This window comes from Cupressus sempervirens, chromosome 7 (genome assembly GCF_028749045.1).
Source record: "Cupressus sempervirens isolate cs-2001-9-10 chromosome 7, ASM2874904v1, whole genome shotgun sequence".
In the NCBI taxonomy this organism is placed as follows: Eukaryota; Viridiplantae; Streptophyta; class Pinopsida; order Cupressales; family Cupressaceae; genus Cupressus; species Cupressus sempervirens.
The window spans coordinates 589,405,949-589,433,557 of NC_143124.1; the positions used below are offsets into that span (position 1 = coordinate 589,405,949).

Sequence of the window (27,609 nt, forward strand, 5' to 3'; positions counted from 1 at the left end):
GCTATGATACTTAATGCAATCTCCTGCCACTTCTATCATTTGAGAAATGAAATCATTGGTCAAATTCATTCGATTGTCCGAAAACCTAGGAAAAAAAATTTTAAAGAAACAATGCCATCACATGTATATGCAAACGGAGGAAGCCCAAACATCATCTGCAAGTGTTCCTGCGAATGGTAATTGTAGAAAAGAATGGTAATTGTAGAAAAGAATGGTAATTGTAATGGTAATGGAATCTCATGATAAGTGTTCATCATCCTCAAAAACAAATGTGCTGAAGTCTCACCCTCATACCTTTCCAAATTGAAAAAGGAATCAAGTGGAGACATGTCAGGATCCTCTTCCATGTTGCAGCTTTGATTTTCATCTTGTTCATAACACATGTCATCTTCCTCGCTTGTATCATGAAATTCATATAGGAACCATTGTTCAAATTGTTTCCAGGATGAGATGCATTGAGTGGGTAATGATTCATATGCCTGTCTTGCATTGTCCTTCAAAGTCCTAGCAAACAATTTCATTACCTGATCTTCCGCACAAATCTCATAATCTTCTATAAATGTATAGAATGCATCCAAATGTCGAATTGCCGATTCATCCCATTCTCTATGGAACTTCGGTACCAGTTGTGAAAGCTTTGGAGATAACTTGCTAGCTTCATAATCAAAATTGCTGAAATCCAATAGCTCGATGACATCTGGAACAAAAGGCTTTCTATCAAATGATCGATACATTTGAAAGACTGTCTACAATTTCCTTCTGAGTCTATTCCCTCAGTAGAGTCACTGATGACCTGGGTACTCCCTTGTCTTGAAGTACCAATCACAATTTCATCAAAATACAATAGAGTCGCCACCTCCAAATGGACAAAATGAATAATCTTCAAGAATCTAAGTTCTTCCTTCTAGCAGAGTATATCTCACCAAAGATTGAATCTGTAGAAAAAGCTTAAAGAAAAACATACAATGCTTCTACAATATCAAATCTTCATAAAGCAATTTAAAATTTATAAAATAATTACGTGATATCAAATTCTTCAAGGAAATTAAATGCACTGTAAAAAACTTATCAATTTAGAATTTCAAATATATCAAAACGTTTCAACAAATTAAATAGAACCTGACTCTTACTGATCTTGAAATCAAAAACTCTTAGGGTTTGTTTTGCAACTCTCTCTAGTAGAGTCGCCAATCTGTTGATTCCCAAAACCGCAAATTGGAATCCTACGAGCCTTGCCTGCTCGATGCTAGGATATCCAACCAATTAAAGCCAACTTGACGGGATTGATCGATGTGATCCAAATCCCCTGCGCTTCTGGTTTTGCAAAACCAAGGCGAGTGTACCTAATCCTGAACAAAACACTTCGAGCCCAGGATGCTTATAGCAGATTGCTTAGAACACGAAAATAATGAAAGCTTTCAAAATGGCAAGAATTATAGAAAACGTTAAAATTGCCAATTACAAATTAAGAATAATAAATGTGATAATGTTTTAAATAAAGAATGAACACAACAAATGAATATATTAATTCCTCAATAAAAAGAAATGAAACAGTTGCCAACATATGGATTATGAATCAAGAGTAATATAAAGATCAATGCTTAAATTAAATGGGCAATCAGAGTTAATATTATAAGTTGACACATATAACTTTATAAAGTTCAATGTATTTAAACTATAAACAAATTAATAATTCAGATGCGACGGATCAATTATATGGATGCAATTTTAAACTAGTCTAGGATGCACTTTAACTACTACGATATGGAGACAAACTAGACATAAATACGGAAACAATTTAATATTTCACAATATCTATGTTTATCAAGTTTAAAATGCAATAATGACCCAGTCCACTTATCGGAATTTTAAAATATTTACAGAAAATAAATAAAAACATTTATAAAGGGCACAACTTAATAATAATTTAAAACTCGGAAATTTAAAATAGATAATTATGCCGGAAATAAAATTGCAATAAAGACACTCCTTACAAATGATCTACCTACTACATTTCAATTCCAAAATCGCATATAAATTTGCTCGGTAATTCAATCCATGGGCTTTGTTCAAGAATTCATTTCTTTGCCAATCGAAAAATCTAATACATCATAAGTGCATCATAATATATAAAATTTTAAAATATGAATATGAATTGTATCAATTAACTGTAAGACCCTCTTATATTTATAGATGACGAAGAGGTATAACATCTCTCCCAAACGACATACCACTTTCAAACTATAAACTAACTTTATAAGTTTAATTTAATCATATGAAGACTTAATGTCAACCAAACATCAACTTATGTTTGGCTTGATTAATGTTTGAAAGATAATAAAAACTCAGTAGAAATATCTCCGTGCTCCAATCGCACCAATGACCCATACAAATTACGAGTTCTATGCAATGAATCACTTCATTTCTCTCATGCATACACCTTTCTCCTGTGTACATCTCCGCACTCAAATGCATATCCTTTGTGGAGACTCCTGCAACAGATACAAGATAAGTGTCAAAAAAAATTTAAAAATCCTTGCGTGATATTCCAAGGGCTTCCTGATGATGTTCCAGATCTACACGATGATTTCCAAAGCTCAAATATGATTCTTTGTTGCCATCTCATTGACATTTGGCTATCACCATCAGCAGAGTCTGAGACATGGTTTTCAGGAAAGCTCCATGACTTTGAATAAGTAACACCACACATCAAAGCCCACAATCCACTCTAGATTTAGAGAGAAATAACGGTATTTTGTCCAGACATGCCCTTTGACTATTGATATGGCAAACTTCCACATAACTTTGGTGAACGATCAAAAGGTTGCTCATTTTTCATCACTATACAACAGTACCTCCAGACTCGAATAAGGTTTTGAGCATTGATATTGATGTCTTCTTAGGGAAATATAAAATGGCATAAAATGCGATGAATATGTTAATCCTGGGCTTTGCAAACATTTCTGTGCAGATATTGTGTTCAGTATTTGAAAGAATTCCAATGGTATCTTGATAATAACTTTATATTGTTTGTCACTGTCGTTCATCCAAATGGTAATTAAGCTCGGATCCTGTATGTGAACTCGAAACTCTTGCTCAATGAACTATCAGATTTTTTTACAGGACTATACTCATTGTCTGTGGCAGAGACCTTTGTATTGTCTCTAAGTTGTTTTCGCTGCACAAATTGTCTGACTTGAGGCTCAAACCATAAAAGAGTTCCCAACTCCAATACACACCTGTACAGTGCTGAGTTATTTAGGCTTCTAATATCATCTCCAGATTTCGCGGATATGGTGAAGATTGTCACAATGAACTGCCCCTATATACTGTTTCTGTATTTGACTCTCACTGTCCTCTGTTTTTCATCAATTTGACTGATGAACAATTCCCCTGTGACTGCAACTATAAGAAACATTGTATCACTCCATTGCTCCAAGTGTGTGCCAATCAAAAGTAAGTATCTCCAGTCATAGAAAAGTAATTTTACTAGAAAATAAATGCACAAGAAATACCAGTGTCATGATAGTTCATTTTGAAATTTATGAATTTGCCTTCACTAAATCCATTTTAGTCACCATATTATCATTTAATTTTTGTATACCCTTACAAAGAATTGCTGTTACAAAACACAAGCTTATATGTCTCTCATTCCTCCATATTATAAATATGTCCTTTTGTCATATATCTTTACTATATCTCATCCTTTGTTTATTTTGATTTCATGGTTGTCGGCATCCATCATTAACAGAAAGGTTATCCCATGTCAATCGCTTGCTCATATAGCTTGATGAAAATGTATGTTCACTGGTTATTACTTATATGATTACTTTAATTCCCAGTGGTGCTGTACAGATATTTTATACTTGACCATTTTGCTAAACTTTACCCAATCATGTTATATGCTGCTAGCACCGTAGTTGCTGTAATATATTTTACCATTTGCTGAGTGTAGCCATGTATCACTGCTTCTATATAGACATTATGCAAGCTGCAGATGCATTACTCACCTTTGCCAATATTATTATTTCAATTTATATTCATAGTATTTCAACAAGTTTGGTAAATTGAAGGTAATTTCCACTTTATTCAAACAGTGAGTTTGGCATGTATCACTGCTTCTATATAGACATTATGCAAGCTGCAGATGCATTACTCACCTTTGCCAATATTATTATTTCAATTTATATTCATAGTATTTCAACAAGTTTGGTAAATTGAAGGTAATTTCCACTTTATTCAAACAGTGAGTTAGGATCCTCGTACGTTCAGTATTGGTAATGGGTACCTTAGCAATCTTGTTCATGCTTATAAATCCTTTGGAATCATCAATTTTCAACATAATTTCACAAATGGAGACCTAAATTTTTAGGCTCCATCACTGTGGACAAAAGTTTTAAGCAAGCAAATTACCATATTGGTACAGAAGTCCAGATTATGAAAGAAAGCGATTTTTCAAAAGGATCGAGTCTGAGATTTATGGAGAAACACGAGAATGAGACAAATGTTTGCATCCTTGGTTCTGCACGAAAGCTTACCCAATTCAAGAGCGTCCGTTTGGCCCGATCCAATGTATTTACTATGGCAAAAAATATGTCTCAAGTAGTTTTGAGTTGTATTATCATTTATTAAAATAATCAAACTCACAATTTAATTAGCAGACAGTTGTAATTAGGTACCATGAGGGGGTATGCCTGTCAGATTACAACTTTTCATTTGTGTATAAATGTGAGATGAAAAGCAAACAAAAGACAATTCATACAATTCCTTAAATTTTTGAATACTATATGCGTACTCTGGATATATTATGTTCTTCTATTGGCAAAGATTTGAATGATTGAGCAAAGCTCGTGGATTTGGATTACTGGATGAAAGTTTATGCGATTCCAAGATAAATTGGCAGTATATGGATCATCCGTAAAGAGTGCCTTTATTGCAATTTTATTTCCGGCATAATTTGTAAGCATAATTATTTATTTTAAATTTTCGAGTTGAAATATTATTGAGTTGTGTCCTTTATAATTATTTTTTAATTATAAATAAGTGGATAGGGTCAATTATAGGATTTTAACTCAATTATCGCAGATATTGTGAAGTATTTAATTGTTTCCTTATTTGTGTCTGGTTTGTCTCCTAACCATAGGAGTTAAAGTGCATTCTAGATTAGTTTAAAATTGCATCTATATATTTGATCCGTCACATCTTGATTACTAAATTGTTTATGGTTAAGATTCATAGAATTTTATAACGTTGTACGTAATAACTTATAATATTGACTCTGTCTGACCCTTTTGGCATTGGTCTTTATATTATTCATGATTCATAATCCATATGCTAGCAATTATTTCATATGTTTCCTTTGAAGAATTAATATATTTGTTTGTTGCAATGATCCATAATAATTATTTTTTATTTAAAACACTCTTACATTTATATAATCATTTACTTGTGTTCTTAATTCGTAATTTGCAAGTTTAAGGTTTCCTGTAATCCTTGCCATTTGGGAAAATTTCATTGCATTCATATTCAAATTGATCTATTATAATTATCTTGGACTTAAGCGATTTGTTTAGGATTAGGTATAACTGCCTTGGCCCTGCAGAGCCAAAAGTGCAAAAGACTCGAATCAAATTGATCGTTCTTGTCAAGTTGGCCATAACCGGTTGGATATCCCAGTATCGAGTTGGCAAGACTCGTAGGATTACAATCTATAATTTTGGGAACCAACAGATTAGCAACTCTACTAGGTACAGTTGCAAAATAAACCCTAAGAGTTTATGATTTCAGACTAGTAAAAGTTAAAATTCTATTTGGTTTGTTAAGAGTATTTCGATATATTTGATATCTCCGTTAATGAGTTTTTCACATTCATTATAGTGCATTTGATTACCTCAAAGATTTTGATCTCTCGTAATTTTTGTTTGTAAATTCCAATTCGCTTTGTTAATATTTGATCTTATAGAAGCATTGTATATTTTTCTTTAAGCTTTTGTTGCAGATTGGATCTTTGATGAGCTGTACTCTACTGGAGAAGAGAACATAGATTCGCGGCAGCAATTCATTTCCTCCATTTGGAGGTGGCAACTCTATTGTGTTTTAGAGAAATTTTGATTGGTACTTCAAGAAAATGGAGTATCTTGGTTATTAGTGACTCTACTGAAGGAGAAGACTAATTTGATCATGTACTATGGAAAATATGTACTATGAACAAGAGGGGGCTCTATGTTACACCATGGAGGAAAAATGCATATACCCCTTTGATGCATTTTTCAACTAAAAAAGATATGAAGGTGAATCCACAGTACAATTCTTCATAAGGATGTTTAATGCCTATCAAGAAATACCTTCAGAATACAAAACCTCCATCCTCCAATCTTTTCAATAGAACATGAGAACTAGGTCTCTTATATGATCAACAATTCCTTATCTTTCTTAAACTTATGGATAATGAACTGATTTTGGAAGAGAATGAACGCAAGATTGAAGATGCATATGAACTAAGCAATGTTTCAAATTCAGATATAGAAGAAATTTTGGATCCCATTGACGAAGAATCCGATCATGATGAGACCGGTAAGGAATTAGACTGTGAAGAATATGGAAATGAGGAAGAGAATTCTCTCAGTGTGGATGAGATTTCAGCCTTGTTAGACATGGAATATCAAAACTATGTCAAAAAAAGTGGTCAAAATTTTCTTCCAATACACAAAGAAAAGCAAATCGATGCGACAATAAATGTGTCCTATGAAACATTCAATGAAGAAGAAGATTCATTCATCTTGTCAAATCCATATTACTTTCATGAGGAAACCAATGAACCGGAGGCATACATTTCTCATAGGGATGACATGTTTGGTGAAGATGTGCATTGTAATCAAACTATAGAAGGAGATTTCGAAGACAATGCACCCAAGGACTTCAAAATCATTTTAAATCTTTTATGCAGTGAAACAATAGAGAATCCTGATAGAGTATTTTGTGGAGAAGAAGTAGAACAGCGTGTGGCATATGAACAGGAGGAAATTTCAGACAAAGGATCTCATGGAGATGTGCCCAAGCATTCTATATTCTTGAGTTCGTTGTTTGAAGAAGATCTTTTGTGCAATCAAATATATCAGCACTATAATGAAGATAACATACCTAATGATGATTTTGAAGTTGACACAATTCATAATATGCATTTAGAAGGTGAGACATCTTCCAGCTTATCCTACGAACATGAAGTACATAAAACATGAAAAGATGAGATGAAATCAGCCAAACATGATGAGGAAGATAGATAGAAGGATAACTCTGATGGTTGCTTATCCGGTCATATCTTAGATATATTCGAAGTGACACCTTTTAAATATAGATTATCTTCAAAGTCTTACCTCAAAGATGATATGCATTCTGAGAATGGAGGTGGAAAAAATTTTGCACAAGAAGATATCCGGGAAGAAAAAATCTGTAGGGATGCTTGTATGATTGATCAAAATCATGACAAAGGATTTTTCATATAGTAAAGAGCACAGTGTACATGTTGATCTTTCAAAAGCTAAACAAGAATCCATTACCAAAGGTTGCATTAATGAAGTAGGATCAGTAAGTGTTTCCTATAAGGATGATGCATTTGATACAAGGATGAAGTATAAGCAACATACTGAGGTAACTATCCTCGAAGACTCTATGACAATATTTGTTAAGAATATGCTTAGGGAAATGCTTTTAAGTTTTCATCATAATTCTTTTGAGGATTCTTCTTTCATGTATACTAATCAGATGTTTGAAATAAGGAATCAAATGTTTAGAATAAACAATCATAAAATATTATTCCTTTTTAATGCTTTGAAGGGTAAGATAAATTCTGATTTTATTAAAGTGAAGATGGAAAAGCACATAGCATACAATGATTGTTTTTTGAGTTTGGTTCAAGAAACCAATTAAACAAAGGAAGAAGATGATGTCATAATCCAAAGGAATCAGTTATTGCAGGATCAAAATTATGTGTTTGATCGAGGAAAGCAGTAGTGTTCACTTTTGGGGGGCCGGGGGAAACCCAATTTCACCTTGCATCATATTAAGCATGGATGCTCGGCCTACTTCTTCCAGAGATAACTAGAAATCTCATCATGCCCACAAGGGGCATGTGTCCCCAACAAGAGCCATTGATGGAGCCCAAACTTTTGCCTCCATTTTGAAAATAACATTGAGGATTCAAGCATATATAGATTCACTTACCTGGAGATTTATTGCTGGAAAATGATTAATGAAGAGATCCTTGACAGCTATTAAATATAAACTAAAAGCCACAAAATGATATATCTTCAAATGATTGCATCATTCAAATTTGGTGATTCCCCGATGGGTCACCATTATCTGTTCTGGAGTTCAAGGGGTTTTACTTGCTGCAATTGCAAATTCTGAGCCGACTGTGATTGCATTATGTTGTGAGACACTGAGAGTTTGGAGCAATCTTGGAAATTTAACTACTCGGGATTTTTGACTTGTTAGGCATGATCAAGTTCTTTTGAAATGTCCAGCACATTGTAAATTAGGTGTATTTTCCATGAAGGATCTTTTATCATCAATTATCTTAAGCAATATGACCCTCAACAAGGGATGAAATTTGCAGGATTCCTTGAGACATATTACCTGGAGCAAGCAAATTACCATATTGGTACAGAAGTCCAGAGTATGAAAGAAAGCAATGTTTCAAAAGGATTGAGTCTGAGATTTATGGGGAAACACGGGAATGAGACAAATGCTTGCATCCTTGGTTCCGGACGGAAGCTTACCAAATTCATGAGCGCTTGTTCGGCCCTATCCAATGTATTTACTAAGGCAAATATATGTTCAGTCCTATCCAATGTATTTACTAAGGCAAATATATGTCTCGGGTAGTTTTGAGTTATATTATCATTTATTAAAATAGTCAAACTCACAATTTTATTAGCAAACAGTTGTAATTAGGTACCATGAGGCGGTATGCCTAGCCGATTACAACTTTTCATTTGTGTATAAATGTGAGATGAAAAGAAAACAAAAGACAATTCATGCAATTCCTTAAATTTTTGCAATACTATATGCGCACTCTTGATATATTATGTTCTTCCATTGGCAAAGATTGAATGATTGAGCAAAGCTCGTGGATTTGGATTACTGATAAAATTTTATGCAATTTTGGGATAAATTTGCAGTAGATGTATCATCCGTAAGGAGTGTCTTTATTGCGATTTTATTTTTGGCATAATCTATAAGCATAATTATTTATTTTAAATTTTAGAGTTGAAATATTATTGAGTTGTGGCCTTTATAATTATTTTTTAATTCTATAAATAATTTATATGATAGATAAGTGGATAGGGCCAATTATAAGCATTTTAAACTTGATTAGCGCAGATATTGTGAAATATTTAATTGTTTCCTTATCTGTGTCTGGTTTGTCTCCTTACCACAAGTTAAAAGTGCATTCTAGACAAGTTCAAAATTCCATCTATAAATTTGATCGGTCACATCTTGATTACTAAATTGTTTATGGTTAAGATTCATAGAACTTTCTAAAGTTGTACATAATAACTTATAATATTGACTCTCTCTGCCCCTTTTGGCACTGGTCTTTATATTATTCGTCATTCATAATCCATATGCTAGCAATTATTGCATATATTTCCTTTGAAGAATCAATATATTCGTTTGTTGCAATGATCCATAATAATTTTTTTTTATCTAAAACATTCACATTTATATAATCATTTACTTTTGTTCTTAATTCATAATTTGCAAGTTTAAGGTTTTTTTCAATCCTTTCCATTTGGGAAACTTTCATTGCATTCATATTCAAATCGATCTGTTATAATTATCTTGGACTTAAGTGATTTGTTCAAGATTAGGTATACTCACCTTAGCCCTACAGAGCTAGAAGTGCAAAAGACTCGAATCGAATTGATCGGTCTTGTCAAGTTGGCCATAACCAGTTGGGTATCCCAACATCGAGTTGGCAATACTCATAGGATTCCAATGTGCAGTTTTGGGAACCAACACAATCGTGTGTGTCTACTATTTTAGATGGGTGGAAAAAATATAGAAATTGTCCATTGATCAATGTTATTGTTGTATGACTTAAGGCAATTCATTGTAAAGGGCAAGTGCAAGACTCATAATTATTTCGTGCACTCTCATTGAAGCCATAGAGTCAATGGATCCTAATAATGTTGTCCAAGTGGTCATGGACAATGCGAAAGTATGCAAGGCTGCAGGGTTACTGGTTGAGGCTAGGTATGATCATATCTTTTGGACACCATGCACCGTCCACTCTCAATTTGGTGATCAAATCAATTGGCACCGAAATAGATTGGGTGAAAAAGATATATGAGGCTGAAGAGGTTGAAATGTTTGTGACAAATTACCACATTTCACAAGCAATTTTTAGGAGTTCCTCGAACTTGGAATTATTGAAGGTAAATTTGTACATTTAAAATTTAATTTATATATATTATTGGATTACACTAAAAAAAAAATTGCTCTTTACATAACATGTTATAAAAGTATTAGTAACTTGAGTTTAACATGTTCTTAGGTTGCCAGAGCCCACTTTGCCTCTCACACAATCATCTTGAGACGACTATGAAGGTAAAGGAAGTATTGAAACAAATGGTCATTAACCCCCAATGGGGCATTTGGAAGAATTCCAATATAGCAAGGGCCCAAAATGTGAGAAGAATGATACTAGATGAGGATTGGTGGGGTCTTGTGGCTTATGTGTTGGAATTCACCGATCCAATCATGGCAATGCTTCACTTTGCAGACAGTATTGAGTCATGCCTTGGGAATATTTATGATTCCATGAACACTATGTGTTGGTTCCCAAAATCGCAGATTGGAAATCCAAGAGCTTGCCACTTCTCCTGTAGGATCTCTAAATCAAATTTTGGCCAACGAATGGAAATCGCTTAGATTCCCCTGCACTTTGGGCTCCACTACACCCGCGCGGGTTAACCTTCACCTTGAACACTGACTATTCGGTTCAAGGTTTTTCTATAGCGAATTTAAACTTGGAGCTCTTAGATTGGCAAGGTCCTCGAACTCGATGAAACTAAAACTAGATGCTGAATATTTGATAATTGAATGTTTTGTATAAATTTTGTAAATAATGGAATTGATGCTTGTAAAAGAAATATATAGATTTTCTGACTTCAATAAAAAGACTAGTGCCTTTGCTCATCTGGGCGATAGAGTCAACTTCGGTGAACTTTTACATACAACTTCATAATGTTCAATGCACTTGTACTGCCAATAATTTTGATAATCCAGATGCGACAGACCAATTATAATGCAATCTTAAATCAGTCCAGATTGAATTTTAACTCCACTGAGACAAACTGGACACAGCTGTGGAAACAATTAAATATTTGACAACACCTATGATGATCAAATTTAAAATGCTTAATTGACCATGTCCACTGATTTGATAACAAAATCATATACAGAATTTTAAAATATAATTATGAAGGACAATTCACCTGCAGTTTTAAATCTCCACGCCATTCAAGAATAAACAAAAGACATTTTATTTTATTTAAAAATAAAATAATGGACTTTATATTACAAAATCATAATGAGCCCTTATCCCTCCATACAATTAAAAATATAAAATGCTTCTTCTGAAAGTGGATGTGAATGTTCCCATATTACAATGTATTCTTACTCCTTATATATCTTTATATACAAAAAGACATTACGTTTCATATTGAAAAGTAATATCCCTTTATTAAATAATTAGCATTACTTTGAACGAGCTTGCTTTTAATTATTATTTCTTAAATATTAATCGATGATAATCCTGTCCGCATGATCTCCCTTAGTCTTTAATAGTTTGAAACTTTAATATATGTCGATTATTGAAGATGAACACTATTGACCCGTGCCATACAGATGGAATTTCTACAATATATATAACTCCAGCGATATGCACATCTGGAAACAGATGGCGTCACAAGATGAATTTAATATCTTTGTTTTTTTTGGTATTCTATGTGATTGATGCTTATTAGGATCTGTTCGTATTGTGTCTTTGGAATGATTGACAATAGTCGCACACAAGAAGAATCATTCCCTCGTAACTGAACCTGTAGCTTTCAATATCATTTTATTATTTGTCTTTTCCATATACGACTACTTGTATAACATGATATCCCTCAAACTTGCAAAATCACTCAAATATATCGTCTCTCAAATACTCAGTCAATGATTTCAATACTGTCTTCGACTTATGCTCAGGGCTATGCATATTTATTTTTTATTACTGTGTGCTTCATATTGTTTCCATCATTGAAGGTTACAGGCTGCTGCTGTCTGGGATAAACGTCTTTGACTATTGATGCATACACTCGGGTGAATCTGCTGTAAATCTTTGTCACATTTATTTCAAGCATCTCCGTTTGGAAGAAAATCATTGCTTTTGTCATTTAGGAAGAAATTGTGTGTCGATATGTACAAGGAATGTCTGCTGTTTATCATCAATAAACATAGCTTTTCTTCAATCCCTTTAATATTTTGCAGTTGGAGCTCAATATATGTGGTGATGATTCCATCTTTAACGGAGGCTGTGTTTGTCTCATTCGCTTGATACTGCACATGCTTGACCTTGGGCTGACCTGAGCACTCTATTTTGTAGGAGGAATCTCTAAATACAGAATTTCCATACTTACAATGTTTTGTTCAATATTAAACACAATAAAGTCTCAGTTAAGATACGAAGTATGCTTCAGGAGACATCAAATTCAACACTACATTCTCCAAACTTTGTCTATCTTTGTTCTGCACCAACTCTGATTTTGTTTCTCTGTGCAGTAGTCTGCGATCCACACTAAGCTTAACACCTCAGTATTGAGTTTTATGACCTGCATACTGTGCCCTTTCCAGATATGTTCTCTTTTTTATATCTCATTAACTAATGGAAATACATCACAGACATTTTGCAAATCAGCACACCGCACAATAGTAGCTGGATTAAAAAGCATTGCAATGACATAAAGAAGAACATGCTGCAACCGATCTTCATCATCAATGCAGTATGAAGAGTGTAGCAATAATATTATAGCTCCTCTCCTTGACCGTGTAAGTGTACCACTCCGAACACATGCACATAATAATGATGCACATAATAAACTTAATAGTCTTCATATGACAATACTTCATCCCCTTGAAACTTTGGTATTATTACTTAAATGGAGGTCAAAATTTTGCAGGAAAATTTTGAGCTCCATCACTATGTTGGAAAAGATTAAAATGGTGAGTTCTACATTGTTTTACAATTGTTTATTTGAGAGATCTAGATTCTAAAGTTTAAATTGACAAAATCACTAATTATAATTATTATTCATATATCTTATCTTAGGTCATACAGAGGAGTGAGAATGATCCTTAGGACACCCTTTTACAAAAAGGTGTAAGCAATTGTTCATCATCGATGGAACGAGATGATCACACCTTTGCACCTACTCGCATATGCTCTATCCCCGAGGTACTGTAGTGCTTATCAAATGCTTGTGCTTATGTTATCCAATGTTTGTGCTATTGATATTTGATAATGTTCAATTGTATTATGTTATCCCCACGTACTAAAGTGCACATGTACTTCGCCTTCCGTGTAGAGTGGCACGATTTAGAGAAGCAGAGGTTGTGAATGGGTATAAGAGGGCACTAGCTAAAATCTTCCAAGATAAAGAGATTGGGGCACTTGTGAGGAATGAATTTTCTGCCTTCCTCTCAGGAAAATGATTTCCAACCTCTTGCTATAGCGGCCCAGGGCAGGATGGATGTCATTAAAAGGTGGTAGCTTCATGTGCAGGCCTTCAGGTACCTCCAACCTCTCTCCATAAAGATCTTATCCCAAGTAAGTTTTTAAAATTGAACACTTAATTTCTTAAACTTAATTAAAGTGGACACTCTCAATTCCTTGAACTTATCTTGATTGTTGTATTGATATTCTTTTAATTTCTCTCTAGGTTGCCAGTTCTGCTGCAGCTGAGCAGAATTGGAGTACTTACTCCTTTATCCACTCGGTCAAACGCAACCGGTTGGCTGTAAAATAAAGCAAAAGACCTAGTGTTTATTCACAACAATTTGCGCTTGTCACAAAAGAATCCTCAGTACAAGAAGGGGCTCGAAAAGCTTTGGGATGTAGCACCCAAGACTCCTGATTTAGATATGACTATCTAGGATCTTGCTAGATCCACTTTGGTTAATGTGGATGATGAGGAGGATTATGAGTTCACAATCCCCTCTAGTACTAGTGGAGTTGGTTTGGGTTCTTCTAGTGATGTACATAAGGCACTTGCAACTCATCAATACCCCTCTGCTGCGGATTTTCTTGAAAATCCATTTGATGATTGAAATCAAAAACTTAAGTCTTGATGCTTTTATGAGTGAATCATGTTACAAACTTTAAGTTAAATGATCTATATTTTGAATCTTACAAACTTTCAATAATTCAATGTGAATGTCTTGATTTCTTTATAATCCTGAAAATAGATCAATTATCAAGTATACTAGATTCATAGATGCATACTAGAATCATAGATTCATACTATGAAATGATTTAGTTTTAGAATTATGTATTTCTCTTATTTTTTAGTGTATATAATGCATATCTATCTATCTATATATATACACACACGAATCCTCCATAGATCATAATCGGAAAAAAAAAAAAAAAAATCCCAAATCCACGGATCCAATTAACGTGCCCAAGAATCGGTAACTAAGACAAAAATACATTCAATTTTTCATGTCCCTTGTCCAAATAAAGTTATGGACGTCAGATTTCAGAATAGATAGTCTTTCCTGTGATCTATTCAAAGGAAAAAATCATCTTGGTTCTTGAAGCAATTATCCAAAAACATTTATAGGAGTTGAGGCCTAGGCTTATCATGGAATCCCTCATCAAGAAATATAAATGTTTCCTCTTAAAAATAATAGTTGGTGAGATGTGTTCACAAGCATCCACAAGTAATCAGTTTCATCCACAACACTTGTTTCAAGGGGCAAACCACACTACAACCTTAAACCCATTCAATGTATAGGGACATGTGATGACCATGACTCCTATAATCTCTGTATTAGTCATTTATTAATTCTTGATTATATTTACTTTATGCAATGTGGACCTCAATAGAATTAGAAGATTCATGATGCCCAATGATGCCTATAAATAAGAGGTAATGATTTTAACCATCTTATTGGATGCTTTGTTTTTATTGTAAGAACTTTAGAGGTTGCTGTTTGAGGTGCTTTATTATTAAAGTAGTATTTCCGTCTTCTTTTCTGTTCTTCTTATCTTGCTCTAAGCAATTTCATTGAAATCTCCAAGGATACTAACACTACAAATACAAAAAAACATCCCTTAAACATCAACAGCAATATAAAGACATAGAAAATGTACTGTTTTCAATATAAAATTTCCACCCAATCTAAGTCACAGATAGATAATAGCAGTAGCCAGACTGACAAAAAGGAAATCATAACTTTGTATCATGTAATTTAAGAACAACTACAGGATAAATAGAAAGTCTAACCAGCAAACTTCTTACAAATCTACTTCCATATTCCTCATAGAATCATGTTAAAATTTGTTTCAAATCAGCAATCAAGACATGTATAAGATACAAGTCACAACACCATAAGACTAGGCATCAAGAATCAAGCTGTTTGCAGAGCCACCATAGAAGTTTGTATTATCCTGCATACATACATGCCTTTTGAGAAGCACCGGAAGTACTCGACTTTCATAGCAATGCCGACTGCATTTCCTGGGGACACGCAACTTTGTTGGCTTTCCCACCTCTTTTCTAATATTTTCAGGGAGCTCTTTGACAACTTTTACATCATCTGAGAGTGAAGATATAAACCAATCAACATCGAAAATTTCCTCAAAGTTGCTGCAGATCAAGAAAAATGTCTAAGTTTAGAAGATACTTAAAAGTACATAAAAAATATGTTAAATATACTCATTGATCCCAAAACTAAGAGAATACAACACACAAACTTGCACCTTTTGTCTTTCCAAAAGGATTTCTGATCCAATTTCGGAACAACCAAAGTAGCATTCAGCATTCGAGCCACAACCACTGCATCTATTATCTGCGCATAGCTCACCAGGGAAAAATATGGGGTTTTTTAGTTAGCACAACAAAGAACAGACCACAAAGCTATTTATGCTTAAATAGATATAAATTTACTAGCATACAAAATTAATGTGAAAAATTTATCACTAAGCAGTACACTTTAGAGTGTGGCCATTTTCTTCCAGAAACCTGCCTAGAAACATGTGCAGAAGGTAAATGATTAGAGTACTGTACATACGAGGAACAGTTGTAATGGAGATGCCATTTTGCAGTGAATGCATTCTTCCACATATTTTATTAACCACAAATGTGTATTAATTTTTACAGCAAGCTGGTAAGAGCTCTGGCTAATTGTTATTAGTTAGTCTCAATGATTAAACAATATTTTTGCCAATTGGTTACAAATCTATCTGAAAAGAAATCTATACCATGGTCATCTTGAAACTTATATCCTACTTAGAGTGGCTATAACACTATCACAGTGCTTATTTATTCATATGCTACAAAACATTTTGACATTCATAGTTTTCCCTTCCTAAAAACATGAAAGAACTTGCCAACAGATGGTTATATCTAGTTTGGATCAGTCTGATGCACCATGCCATATTTGCTTACAAAGGTCCCACAGTAACTATTACCTCATGTTTGTTTATCAAAATGCCAATTGGCATTTAAGTAGAATGATGTTACATCAAGAAGGCCATTTTGATCTCTATGGTTCATAATAGTTACCTACTCCATTGCTGCATTTGCTTGTAGCTTTTTTGACATGCCTTTCTATTATACTGTCATTTAATTATTTTAACATTGATTATATAAATTTCAAAGGCCTACATCCAGATGTCTGAAATAAGCCTGAGATGGGGACCTGTGAAACCCTGATTTGGCAACATCCTCGGTGTGTAATCAATTTTCTGTGGCTTTTCCTAAATATAGATTCAACTTAGCCTTGTAATAACCACAGTTTAATACAGATTGTACAAATTTCAAAGGCCTAGATCAAGATGTCTGAAATAAATCTCAGATGGCGAGCTGTGGAACCCTTGATTGGCACCACCCTCAGTATGTAATCAATTTTCAGTGGATTTTCCTAAAATAGATTCAACTTAACCTACTAATAGCCACAAAACCTTTTCCAAAAGTTCTTCCATCTTTTTTGAAACTGCTCATTATCATTTCCCCTTGAACAATAATGAAACTATAATTTCAATATGACACCATCCAGCATGACCCAAAACACACTTTAAAATTTGGATGACCCACATGATGCTCCAGATCAGTCAATAACTTCCATGTTTCCATAGATATGCATTCTGATCTCAGCAGAGCCCATGAATCTCCTTGGTCATCTCCCTGCATCCTTTCCTTCTCTTTCAAGATGAATTGGAGCCTGATCAAATGCTTTTATGTTCTACTACGTTCTATTAAGGTTCTATGTTGCTCCTCTCTTCTGTCTCCTCCCTTGATGCAGTGTTCTTCATGTTCTCGCTCCTACTCTGTTGAATTTTCAGACCATGTTAAGTAGATTGTGCACTCAGAAAATTCAATACTAAAAACGAGAAGGCTCATAAAAGCAGAAACTCTGTTCAAAATAAAAATCTCTGAAGTTGCTCTCCCTACTTTGAATAGATGACTGCACTTATAGTTAGAAATTAGAATGTAAGAGAAACTAGACGAAATGTCAAGTAAACCTCCGAATCAAAGTAGTTGAGACCTGAGACTGAGTTACATCAACAACTCATTGAAGTCCCATATAGTTAAATGAGTGCTAATCCCAAAGAGGAGCAGTGTGTCCTATATAACAATGTCTTCTCTATGCACACACCTGTATCTATCATTGTCACTATTGTGTCATCATTGTTAAACCCCAATTGAGCATCGCAGGGTAAAAATTCTACTTTCCCCTTTGCAAATAAAGTGGTCTCCACCAATCCAGAAGCTTGTCTCTCAACATCTCAAATTTCCACTAGGCCAGGAGCTTCCTTGAAATATCTTAAGTTTGTGATTCTGAAGGAGCATCTCAAGTAGCATTGTTCCCTTTAGTATGTTACTTTTGAATAAGTGATACCAAATATCGATATGCTTTGATGAATCATGAAACACTAGATTCTCAAAGAGCCTAATGCAACTTCAATTGTCATCATATATGATTCTCAGCTCTAACATCTACTCTAGCAGAAGAGGTTGCCATGTACTCTACCTCTACTGAATTCAATGTCATTACCAGTTTTTCCCTGTTGAACTAGGATATTGTACCCAACCCCAAGCTTAAAATGAAATAAAGTACTCTTCCTAGCACAAGCATCACTTAACCACTTTGAATCCACAAATCCATGAAACATCAAGTCTCCATGTCCAACATACCTCAACCCATCATGAAGTGTTCCCATCTATTGGAGCACAGTTTGCAGAGATTTACCATATTTGTATTGGTTCAACTTATTCAATACAAAGTAAATATCAGGTCAACCATTTACCGTTTATGCAAAGGAGCCTATCAACTTTTGAATCTGCCAAATCTCAATTTGAATTTCTTGCATTCTCTACTCACAAAACTTCAAAGCTCCAATTCTTCCATCACCCCCATTTCTACTCACGATACCCATAACCTAACACAATTTCAAAATCAACAATTTTCTACTTCTGATGTTTCTGAGTTTTTCTACCGCAATTTCTACAATGGCATTTATATGTTTTTTGTTGCTACATTTATGACCACATTTATAAATTTTCTATTGCAAAGGCATTTTCCAAACACGTTGAGGATTTTTCTCAGTTTAGAGAACATTTAGAAGACTTCCAACAACGTGAGAGCTGTTTATCACAATATTTAGGGCTTGACTCTACTAAAGGAGGTAGTTAACAGTATAATTAAAGAAGAAAAATTACAGACAGAACTGAAGACTTGAATATCAGACCAACAAGTTTATATGATGAACAAAATGAAGCACAAAGTAATGCAATTATTTAAAAGTCCTCACCATCACAAGATCTTGACCCCAAAATTTAAATATACTAGCATTTGCAAAAAGATATGTGGAATTAAGGATTTAGGTTTTGAACTTTTAAGGCCTTTTGTCACTGTTCTAGACACAATTACAAGACAAAGATACTCTTATTTCTGATTTGCTAGCAAGAATCAATAAGCTTGATCAGACACAAGCCACTGCCTAGTCATTTAGCACTAGCAGTTGGATATAATCAATCAACAAGTAAACCTTAAGCAAGAAACCACAACCCAACAACAATCTATATCAAAACATATTAAACAAAATTCATGGTTACAAGTGGTTATGGGAAAGAAAGCGCAATCAGTTGTCCAAGAAAAGTTTGAAGAAGAAAAGGCACATCAAACGAAGGCCACGCCCTAGACCAACAACATGATGTCAACCTTTGGTCTTGGTGGGCAACAGTGCCCTCCAAAGCTTCTTTGAACTTCAATACCTTTGTTATGGTTTTCTCCAAGTACTTTTCAAAATGATATTACTTAAAGGGATCTCAGCTTCCTCATTCAGACCCATGAGAACCCCAAACAACCATTCCCTCCACTCATGGTGTGCTCATGGGTTTCAACTTTTTGATGTGAGACCTACAAATCTGGTGGTGTCAATGGCTTTGGTTGTGTGCCTTGCCTCAGTTAAGATAACCTTGTAATGTCCCCATTTTCATGAGCATCAGAGTTTGAAGGATTAGCCTATTATTGTGTCCCCCGTAGGCTAATTATTGTGGATAGAGGGTCTTCTAGGGCAGAGGCTTGGTTAATGGAGATTCTTATCCTCTCTAGAATTCTGTATGTCCCATTTAGGTCTTCATTCGCCTCATACTAGACTTCATTTTGGCTCCGTTTCATAGAGACAGGCCCTTTCTATATTTAGTAAGGCAATCATATGGACAGAGGATGCAGTTGATCACTCCCTGGTTCAGACGGCTCATCAAAATAATGAGTATTTTATTTATTTAAGTTATATTATAAAGTTATAAATTGACTTTATAATAAAGTGGGAGCCATATTTAGGGTAATAAGTAAGTAATACCCATTAATTTAAAATGTGCTTTATTAATGATATGTTATAAAGTCAACTCATTATTATGAAACCAAATATCAAAATCATTAAAGAGCCTTACTAATAAAGATTCACGAGTAAGTATAATAGAAGAGCCTTGGAGAGAAATCAAAAGGTACTCTATTGTGCATTTTGACATTGTGAAATTGGTGTTGTAAGTTGAAAGCCAAGGGTTTTCAGTTTTCCTTAGCTTGTAGAATTGTGAATTCTTCAGGTTTCAGTCACTTTGAGTTGGTGAAAAATACAATGAAATAGTGCATTTTGGTTATGATTTCATCCAAGAGCCATGGTTGGTGATAAATGCTTTGAATTTGGTGAAGTGTGGTATAGGTTTCAATAGATATTAAACAGAGGTGGTAGATAGTAAACAGCAGATTGAATCACAGCCTTTGGTTAAGGTATTTGCAGTGTTTTATAGCAGCCGTCCCAGATATTGCAGCCACATGAGCTTCAAACTTGATGCCAAAACCTCTACATTGAACACATGGTGATTGATGTATTCTTTCATTTCAGATATTGGCACCTTGGAATATTCTTGCATTGTGCAGAGATTGTGATCATTTTTTGAGTCAAATCTCAGAGCTGTGACTTCATATCAGGCTCTCATAATTGTTGTTAAATCATTTGGATTTAAAGCTAAAATTCTGTAACTTTCATGTCCATTAAAATAGTATTAGATTTCAATGCTGCTGTCATTTGTTGATCTGATATATTGGCCAATCTGATTATATGTAAGTCTGAAATCAAATGGTTGTATGAAGACATGATATAAATATCACCATGATTCATCTACTATGTTTGTAATAGCTAACCAGTAAATTCAAGTTTACAACAGAGGAATTCTATTGTGTCAAGAGGTGGTACACCGGCTGTTTGACAAATTATCTCTGTGGTATAAGTGATCACTTCAGCTTGTTATGACCATACAAGTGTTTGACAGAATTTATATGTATAATACTTGTGATTTCTGTAGTGATTGTGACACAAGAACTCAGAAAATTTGAAGAGACTTTACTTGCCAACTGTTTGACGAAATTCCTCTAAGACAATTCGAGTATTTGAGGAGGATAGAACTAACAGGGGTTCTTACAGCAGTATCAAAGCAGTTTTATACTGTCCTATTGGGGATGGAAATCATTGAGCTCACACGTTTGATTTTGAGTGGCCAACACTCTTGCAATTGTTTCAATTATGGGAAAATTCAAGAAATAAATTAAACAAGGAAATGTAATATCCTAGTAGGATATTTTGCCCCAATTTACTCAAAAAAAAAGTTCAAAAACACAACATACGTCTTTTGCAGATAAACCATCAGAATTAACCAGCAATGTACCAATAATTGTTCATTAATATACCTCAAGTACGTTATTGCATTATACATCAGAAATACAATAACCATATATCAATATCCAATCTTAAATACAGCCTTAAATGCAGCTACACAGTCAGATTGGAAAGGCTATAAAATGCACCTGTAATCTATGATGTGAATCCACCAAAGACAATGATTTGGGGCTATGTCCAATCCACCCAAGAAGAACCTGAGGGTTTCCATCCTCGAATCTTGAATAGAGGCTGAAGCTTCCTTGCATTCTCCAAAGAGAAATCTGAAAATCAATCTCAAATCCAAGCACGCACGAATGAACTCCCCATCCTTCATTTAAAGACCTAACATGTGACTCTTGAGTTTCCTTCCTCTTCTTTCGTCTTTTTTCCCTCTTTGACACCTTTTAACCCCCTTTATAATCTTAAGTTGACCCATTTTATAAATTTCTTTAAGCTCTCTCAAGCCAAACTTAATAGTATATCAATTTAACTTTAAAAATTCCTAATGTTCCAAAAAGGGGACATTACAAGAAACCAGTTGAATGGCATGATTATTTCCAAGAAGCAATCAAATGTCATAATGAAAAACTTGGAGAAGATTAAGCAAAATCAAAAAAAGGGTGGATTAGTTGCTTTCAAACCCGGCAACCATAGATAGTTTAGCACAGCATATGACATCCATTTTTAAGAGGTCTACATCACAAAACAAAAAAGAAGAGAAACAAGGTGTCTCTACAAGTGAAGTATCCAGAAATCTTTATGATGAATTTTCAGCAGCTAGTGACCAGCAGGCAGCTGATCCCATGGAGATTAAAAATCAGATTTACATTAAGGAAGATGTTTGGCACAAGACACTTCATGAGATTGAGCAGATTGTTGGAACTTTCATCGCCCAAGAAGTTGTTAGCAGTCATAACAATTCTGATTTCTATGACAGTGGTGAGTTGTGTTTGCATCAGCATGAGATGACAGAGATTTCACACTTGGATGATGTTAGTACTCAAGATTTGGGTACTAATAATGCGGTTTATGATGACAATTCATGCTGCAGGGACTCTGATTATCCATATCAGACCTTAGGGAATGAATCAAAAAAACTATTTGTTCATAATAAGTTCCAAGATTGTTCTTCAGATGGACTTGCAGTTACATTGGAAGAAGCATGTGAAGGGATTGTGGAAACAGCAGCTTCCACTTTACCAAATGAGTAATTTGTTGAGGTGCTTAGCAGCAGTACCTCAGTTGTTATCTGTGTGGAGATAATAGCATTCATGACATTGTTGATCATGAGGTGAGCATTGTGGATACAATTTCCTATCATGGTGTCGATTGTGGGTCAGCGAGCTTTCATAGGAGTTATGAATTCCAGAGACATCACTTGGTTGGAAACTGTAGATGAGTTACAGTCAGATTGCCACAACCACTAATGTTTCTCATCTGATGTTAGCCATATTTGGTTGGTGTACTCCTATGTTCGATGAGCACAGTGATAGTGGTCTTTCACTTGTCGAGAACTATTCACTTCAAGAAGTTGTCATGATAATGAAACATGATACTTACAGTTATTAGCTGACAAATACTATCATCCTGAGTGGGGTGCACTTGTTACAATGTGTTGATGGGAATGGAAGAGGAGGTAGATGTGCTTACTCACGAGAGCCTGAGGTGACTACAAATTTATTGGAGAGCACCCATCTGGCTCTTCAGGAGTCACAATCATGGTTAGATGAGGTTAGCATGGTGTTGAGCCGAGTACAGTCTTCACCGACGATAGATATAGATCACCTTCCTACAGTAGTAGTTGGTGATGATTTGATATCGACGGGTTGTAGCGAGGATGTGGCTACATCCATCACAGATTCAAGTGCATAGACTTAGTTGGGATGAGTACTTTGGTTGAGAGCTGCAAAGAGCCACTTCTTGTATCAGGTTCTTTGATGCTGAGCACTTTGTCAGATGATGCAGGACAAGTTATTGATAATTCTTCTATGACACTAGTGGGTTCTCCAAAAAGGTGTGTATGGCTCTCATGTTGATGGGGGTAGACAGCTTGTTGTGTTACAGGTTCAGAGTGATCACTTGCAAGTTTTAGAGGTCAAGATTGATTCAACCTTATTTCATTTTGACTATGCCTATATAGTTGTTGAGTACCTATTTGAGAGACATGAGTTTCAGTGTAATGTCCCCTTTTTGGGACATTAGAAATATTGAAATCTTATTATATATAATGTTAAATTTGACTAGGAGAGCGTAGACTCAAATTACAAAAAGGTCAATTTAATGTTATAAAGAGGGCAAAAAGTCAAGGAGGAATAAGATGAAAAGCCAGAGGGAAGTTGAAGAGTCACAAGGGAATGGGACGAAAGCCAGAGGGGAGTCAAAGAGTCTTATAGTTTGTGTATTAAAAAGGGAAAGAGGTTCATTCCTGGGTATGTTTGTTTTATTATTTCAAATTTCAGTTCTCTCTTGCGAGAGTATTCGGAAAACTTCAACTTTCAGCTAGTATGAGGACGTAGCCCCTCATGCCAACAGACAATGGACACCAGCCCATTGTCTAGGGTGACATCAGTTCATGTGTTCCATATGCACTTATTGGTTCTTATTCTAGTATTCCAATCTGACAATTAATCTGTATTTAAGATTGGATTTGTTAGTGCTGGTTATTGTATTGTTGTTGTATAATGCAATAACATATTTTAAGGAGTTATAAGAGTTTCCTGGTTTTTATATTACTGGTTTGTAATGCATTGTTATATGCTCGAATCTTGAATGTTATTTTGGAAAGAACGGGTCTTTATCTTGTGGAAAATCTTCTGGTTTCATTGGTTTATCGTATTACATTTCCCTATGTTTGAGTTTTGAATATTACATTCAAGAAGTTGGTTAAACATCTGTTGGGATTTCTACTAGTTTCGATTGTGTTCGTACTATATCTGCAATATTCAGTCCTGAATATATTGTTTAAAAGGGAAATCGAGTAAATATCCAATTTGGGATATTTCATTCAAGAGTAACCACTGCGAGTCACTAAGGCTATTCTAATCGAAGGTTCTCGCAGCATTCAATGTTTAGTAGGAGCAATTGTAGGAACCTTGACTACAATGCTTCCTCACGCAAATTTCGTGATTGGGTTTGCAGGAGAAAGTTACCCAAGACCTTGCCCACTCAATTATTTCGGGTCGCAAATTAGAGCCATATTTCGATTCTCGACTTAATAGAGATGAGCCTTTGACAAAGACCAAAACCTTTTACCATCACTACACAGTAAGTAGAGCTCTTCATTTTTCTTTTGATCCTCGTGTAGAGGACTTGTGATGCGTCAATGTGGATTGGATCCAAGGTTATACCATCCTTTATGGGACGGATATACGCCATCTTCAATTGGATTTAGTAGCTACAAGTTGGAGGGGGACTACTTGTAGTAGCAGCATATCTAAGGGGGTCTGACAAAATATAGTATGGGATTCAGTGTCACTGATGCTTTCAAATATTCTTCAACCTTTATATGAATGGATGTGAGTTTCATTTATACAGGGATCCAGATGGTGGCAAGCTTAGCACTATAGGCTGGATGGGTCCCATTGGGTTGCTTCACCATCTACACCATGGTGGTGTTCAAAGTAGATTAGCAAGGCTGAAGTCTGGGATTATTCTTCTTAGTAAGCTTCGATTTGGGATTTGGGACCCAAATATATTTGATTGGACACTCTTCAATGTGTTGTGGGGTCCTATGCAAGCATTGGGATTCCAGAATAGGTTCATTGGGGAGTATTGCAGTGTGTGCATGGTGTGGGTTACAGGCAATTTTACTTTTGAACCTCATGTACATGTTTTGTTTCAAATGCACAATTCAAGTGTATGGCGATTAGACAAATAAATTATTGTTCATTTTCGTGCAGTTGTGGTTATTTTGGTGCTTTAGTAGTGTTCTTGTAGAGTGGGACACTCCATAAATTTCATCTAAAAGCAATGTTGTTACTTCATTTTTATGCTACATCCTGAGACTATCTACAAACTTGCATCCAAAAGCTTAGATCCATAGGCAGCTCAACTTTTTATCATGAGATGTGAATACTTAGCAGTTTGCTCGTGAGATGAGTGTTCAATTGTTCCAATTGCTTCATTTGTTCTTACCAAACAGTGGCATTATTATTACTCAAAGACTAGAATTGTTTTTTTTGTTGATATCTATTAACTGACTAGCTCATCCTTTCAAAGGAGACCATCGCTAGTGCTACTAGAAAGTACATTTACAAATAATATATCTAGGTCACTTGGACCTTTCCTCGTGTGCCACTCAGCCCAAAGCTTTATTTTTACACTAAGCACTTGTTATATGTAAATGATGGTATCTTATGCCATTATAAGCATCTTTAGTCACATGGATTGGATTTTCCCTTCTCTTTTGGCTAACCGAAAATGTGTTCCCACTACAAGTTGAGATGGATCACCATATTCTAACTCATATTAGCTCTCTTATCTTTGCTCCCTCCAAAAGGTGGAAATCAAGGGTCAATTTAGCTTTAGATTAATATGAGATCCAATGGAGATGCCTCTATGAGGACTCAAGAAACACTCCTTTTTTTATATGCAAACCAAAAATGCCTAACCCTTTACTTATGAGAAATTGTCACTTATGAGGGCAAATTGTCACAATAGGTCTCTAGGGACCATAGAGCTCCATTGGTTGCTCACCTTCTTCAAACACATCCAAGAGACCAACAACTCTAAGCATCCCTCTAATACCACTACTTCACACATAGATGTGAGTAGACTTATGAAACAACATTTGTCACCACTTTTGTCCTAATACATGTTATGATGTGGAGCCTAATCAGACTCGGAGGTTTATTCGGCGTGGATTTCTCCCCATATTATTTCTACGGGGGTTTGGGGGCAACGCCCCAGGTGCGCTCCTTGTCACGGTACAGGGTGGGGTTGAGGGGCAACGCCCTTGCGAGGGTTTTCGAGGGCAGCGCCCCTGAAGCCAAAAATGCCCTTATATTGTAAAAGGCATCAGCTACTATTTTTCCTATTGGATGACTTATTCTAGACCTAATTTTGTAAGCAACAAAAGCTTGTATAAAAACACTTATGGTTAGGGATTTCATAATGTAATGGTGATATTGTAGCTTCTTGCGGCAGTATTAAGCTATAAGGGATTGTGGATTGTAATCACTAGATAATAATAATATTGGACTTGTTGGTGGATGTAGCTCAAGGATTGGGTGAACCACATTAAATCTTGGTGTCATTGGATGACTTATTCTAGACCTAATTTTGTAAGCAACAAAAGCTTGTATAAAAACACTTATGGTTAGGGATTTCATAATGTAATGGTGATATTGTAGCTTCTTGCAGCAGTATTGAGCTATAAGGGATTGTGGATTGTAATCACTAGATAATAATAATATTGGACTTGTTGGTGGATGTAGCCCAGGGATTGGGTGAACCACATTAAATCTTGGTGTCATTGGATGACTTATTCTAGACCTAATTTTGTAAGCAACAAAAGCTTGTATAAAAACACTTATGGTTAGGGATTTCATAATGTAATGGTGATATTGTAGCTTCTTGCGGCAGTATTGAGCTATAAGGGATTGTGGATTGTAATCACTAGATAATAATAATATTGGACTTGTTGGTGGATGTAGCCCAGGGATTGGGTGAACCACATTAAATCTTGGTGTCATGTGCTCTCTTCTATGCGATCTATTATTTTCTGATATTAGTTATATTTGCATGTAACTGTTATTTCTGTCTGAGGTTAATCCTAGCAATACATTCATCTTCAACAACATGATTCAATTTCTTCTTATCCGTACAATTTCAATCCTTGGCAACATATATCTACTCCTCTCCTACCTACCCCAAACAATAGGGATAGACATCACATGCTTCTTCACTAATATGAGACATAATTTGACCATGGGTGTTAGCTGTAATTCTAGAGGGGGTGCCTTGCTCCCTCTCAAAATCACATGACTTGACCAGCATTCCCTAATGAAGATTACCAACAACATATATCTACTCGTCTTCTACCTACCCCAAACTACAGGGATAGACATTACAAGCTTATTCACTACTATGAGACATAATTTGACCATGAGTGT

The 27,609-nt window shown here is 35.1% G+C and overlaps 1 protein-coding gene across 2 annotated transcripts in view; it reads right to left on the minus strand.

Annotated features, from left to right (window-relative positions):
* Positions 1-27,609, minus strand: part of LOC149548126 (O-fucosyltransferase 6-like) — a 142,528-nt gene that overhangs the window by 63,940 nt on the left and 50,979 nt on the right. For both annotated transcript variants that reach the window (XM_089792155.1, XM_089792156.1), the window contains exons 5-6: positions 16,034-16,122; positions 15,734-15,920 (exon numbers count right to left, since the gene is read on the minus strand). In XM_089792155.1, coding sequence (XP_089648281.1) covers positions 15,734-15,920; positions 16,034-16,122 — 276 coding nt within the window. The remainder of the gene's footprint in view (positions 1-15,733; positions 15,921-16,033; positions 16,123-27,609) is intronic.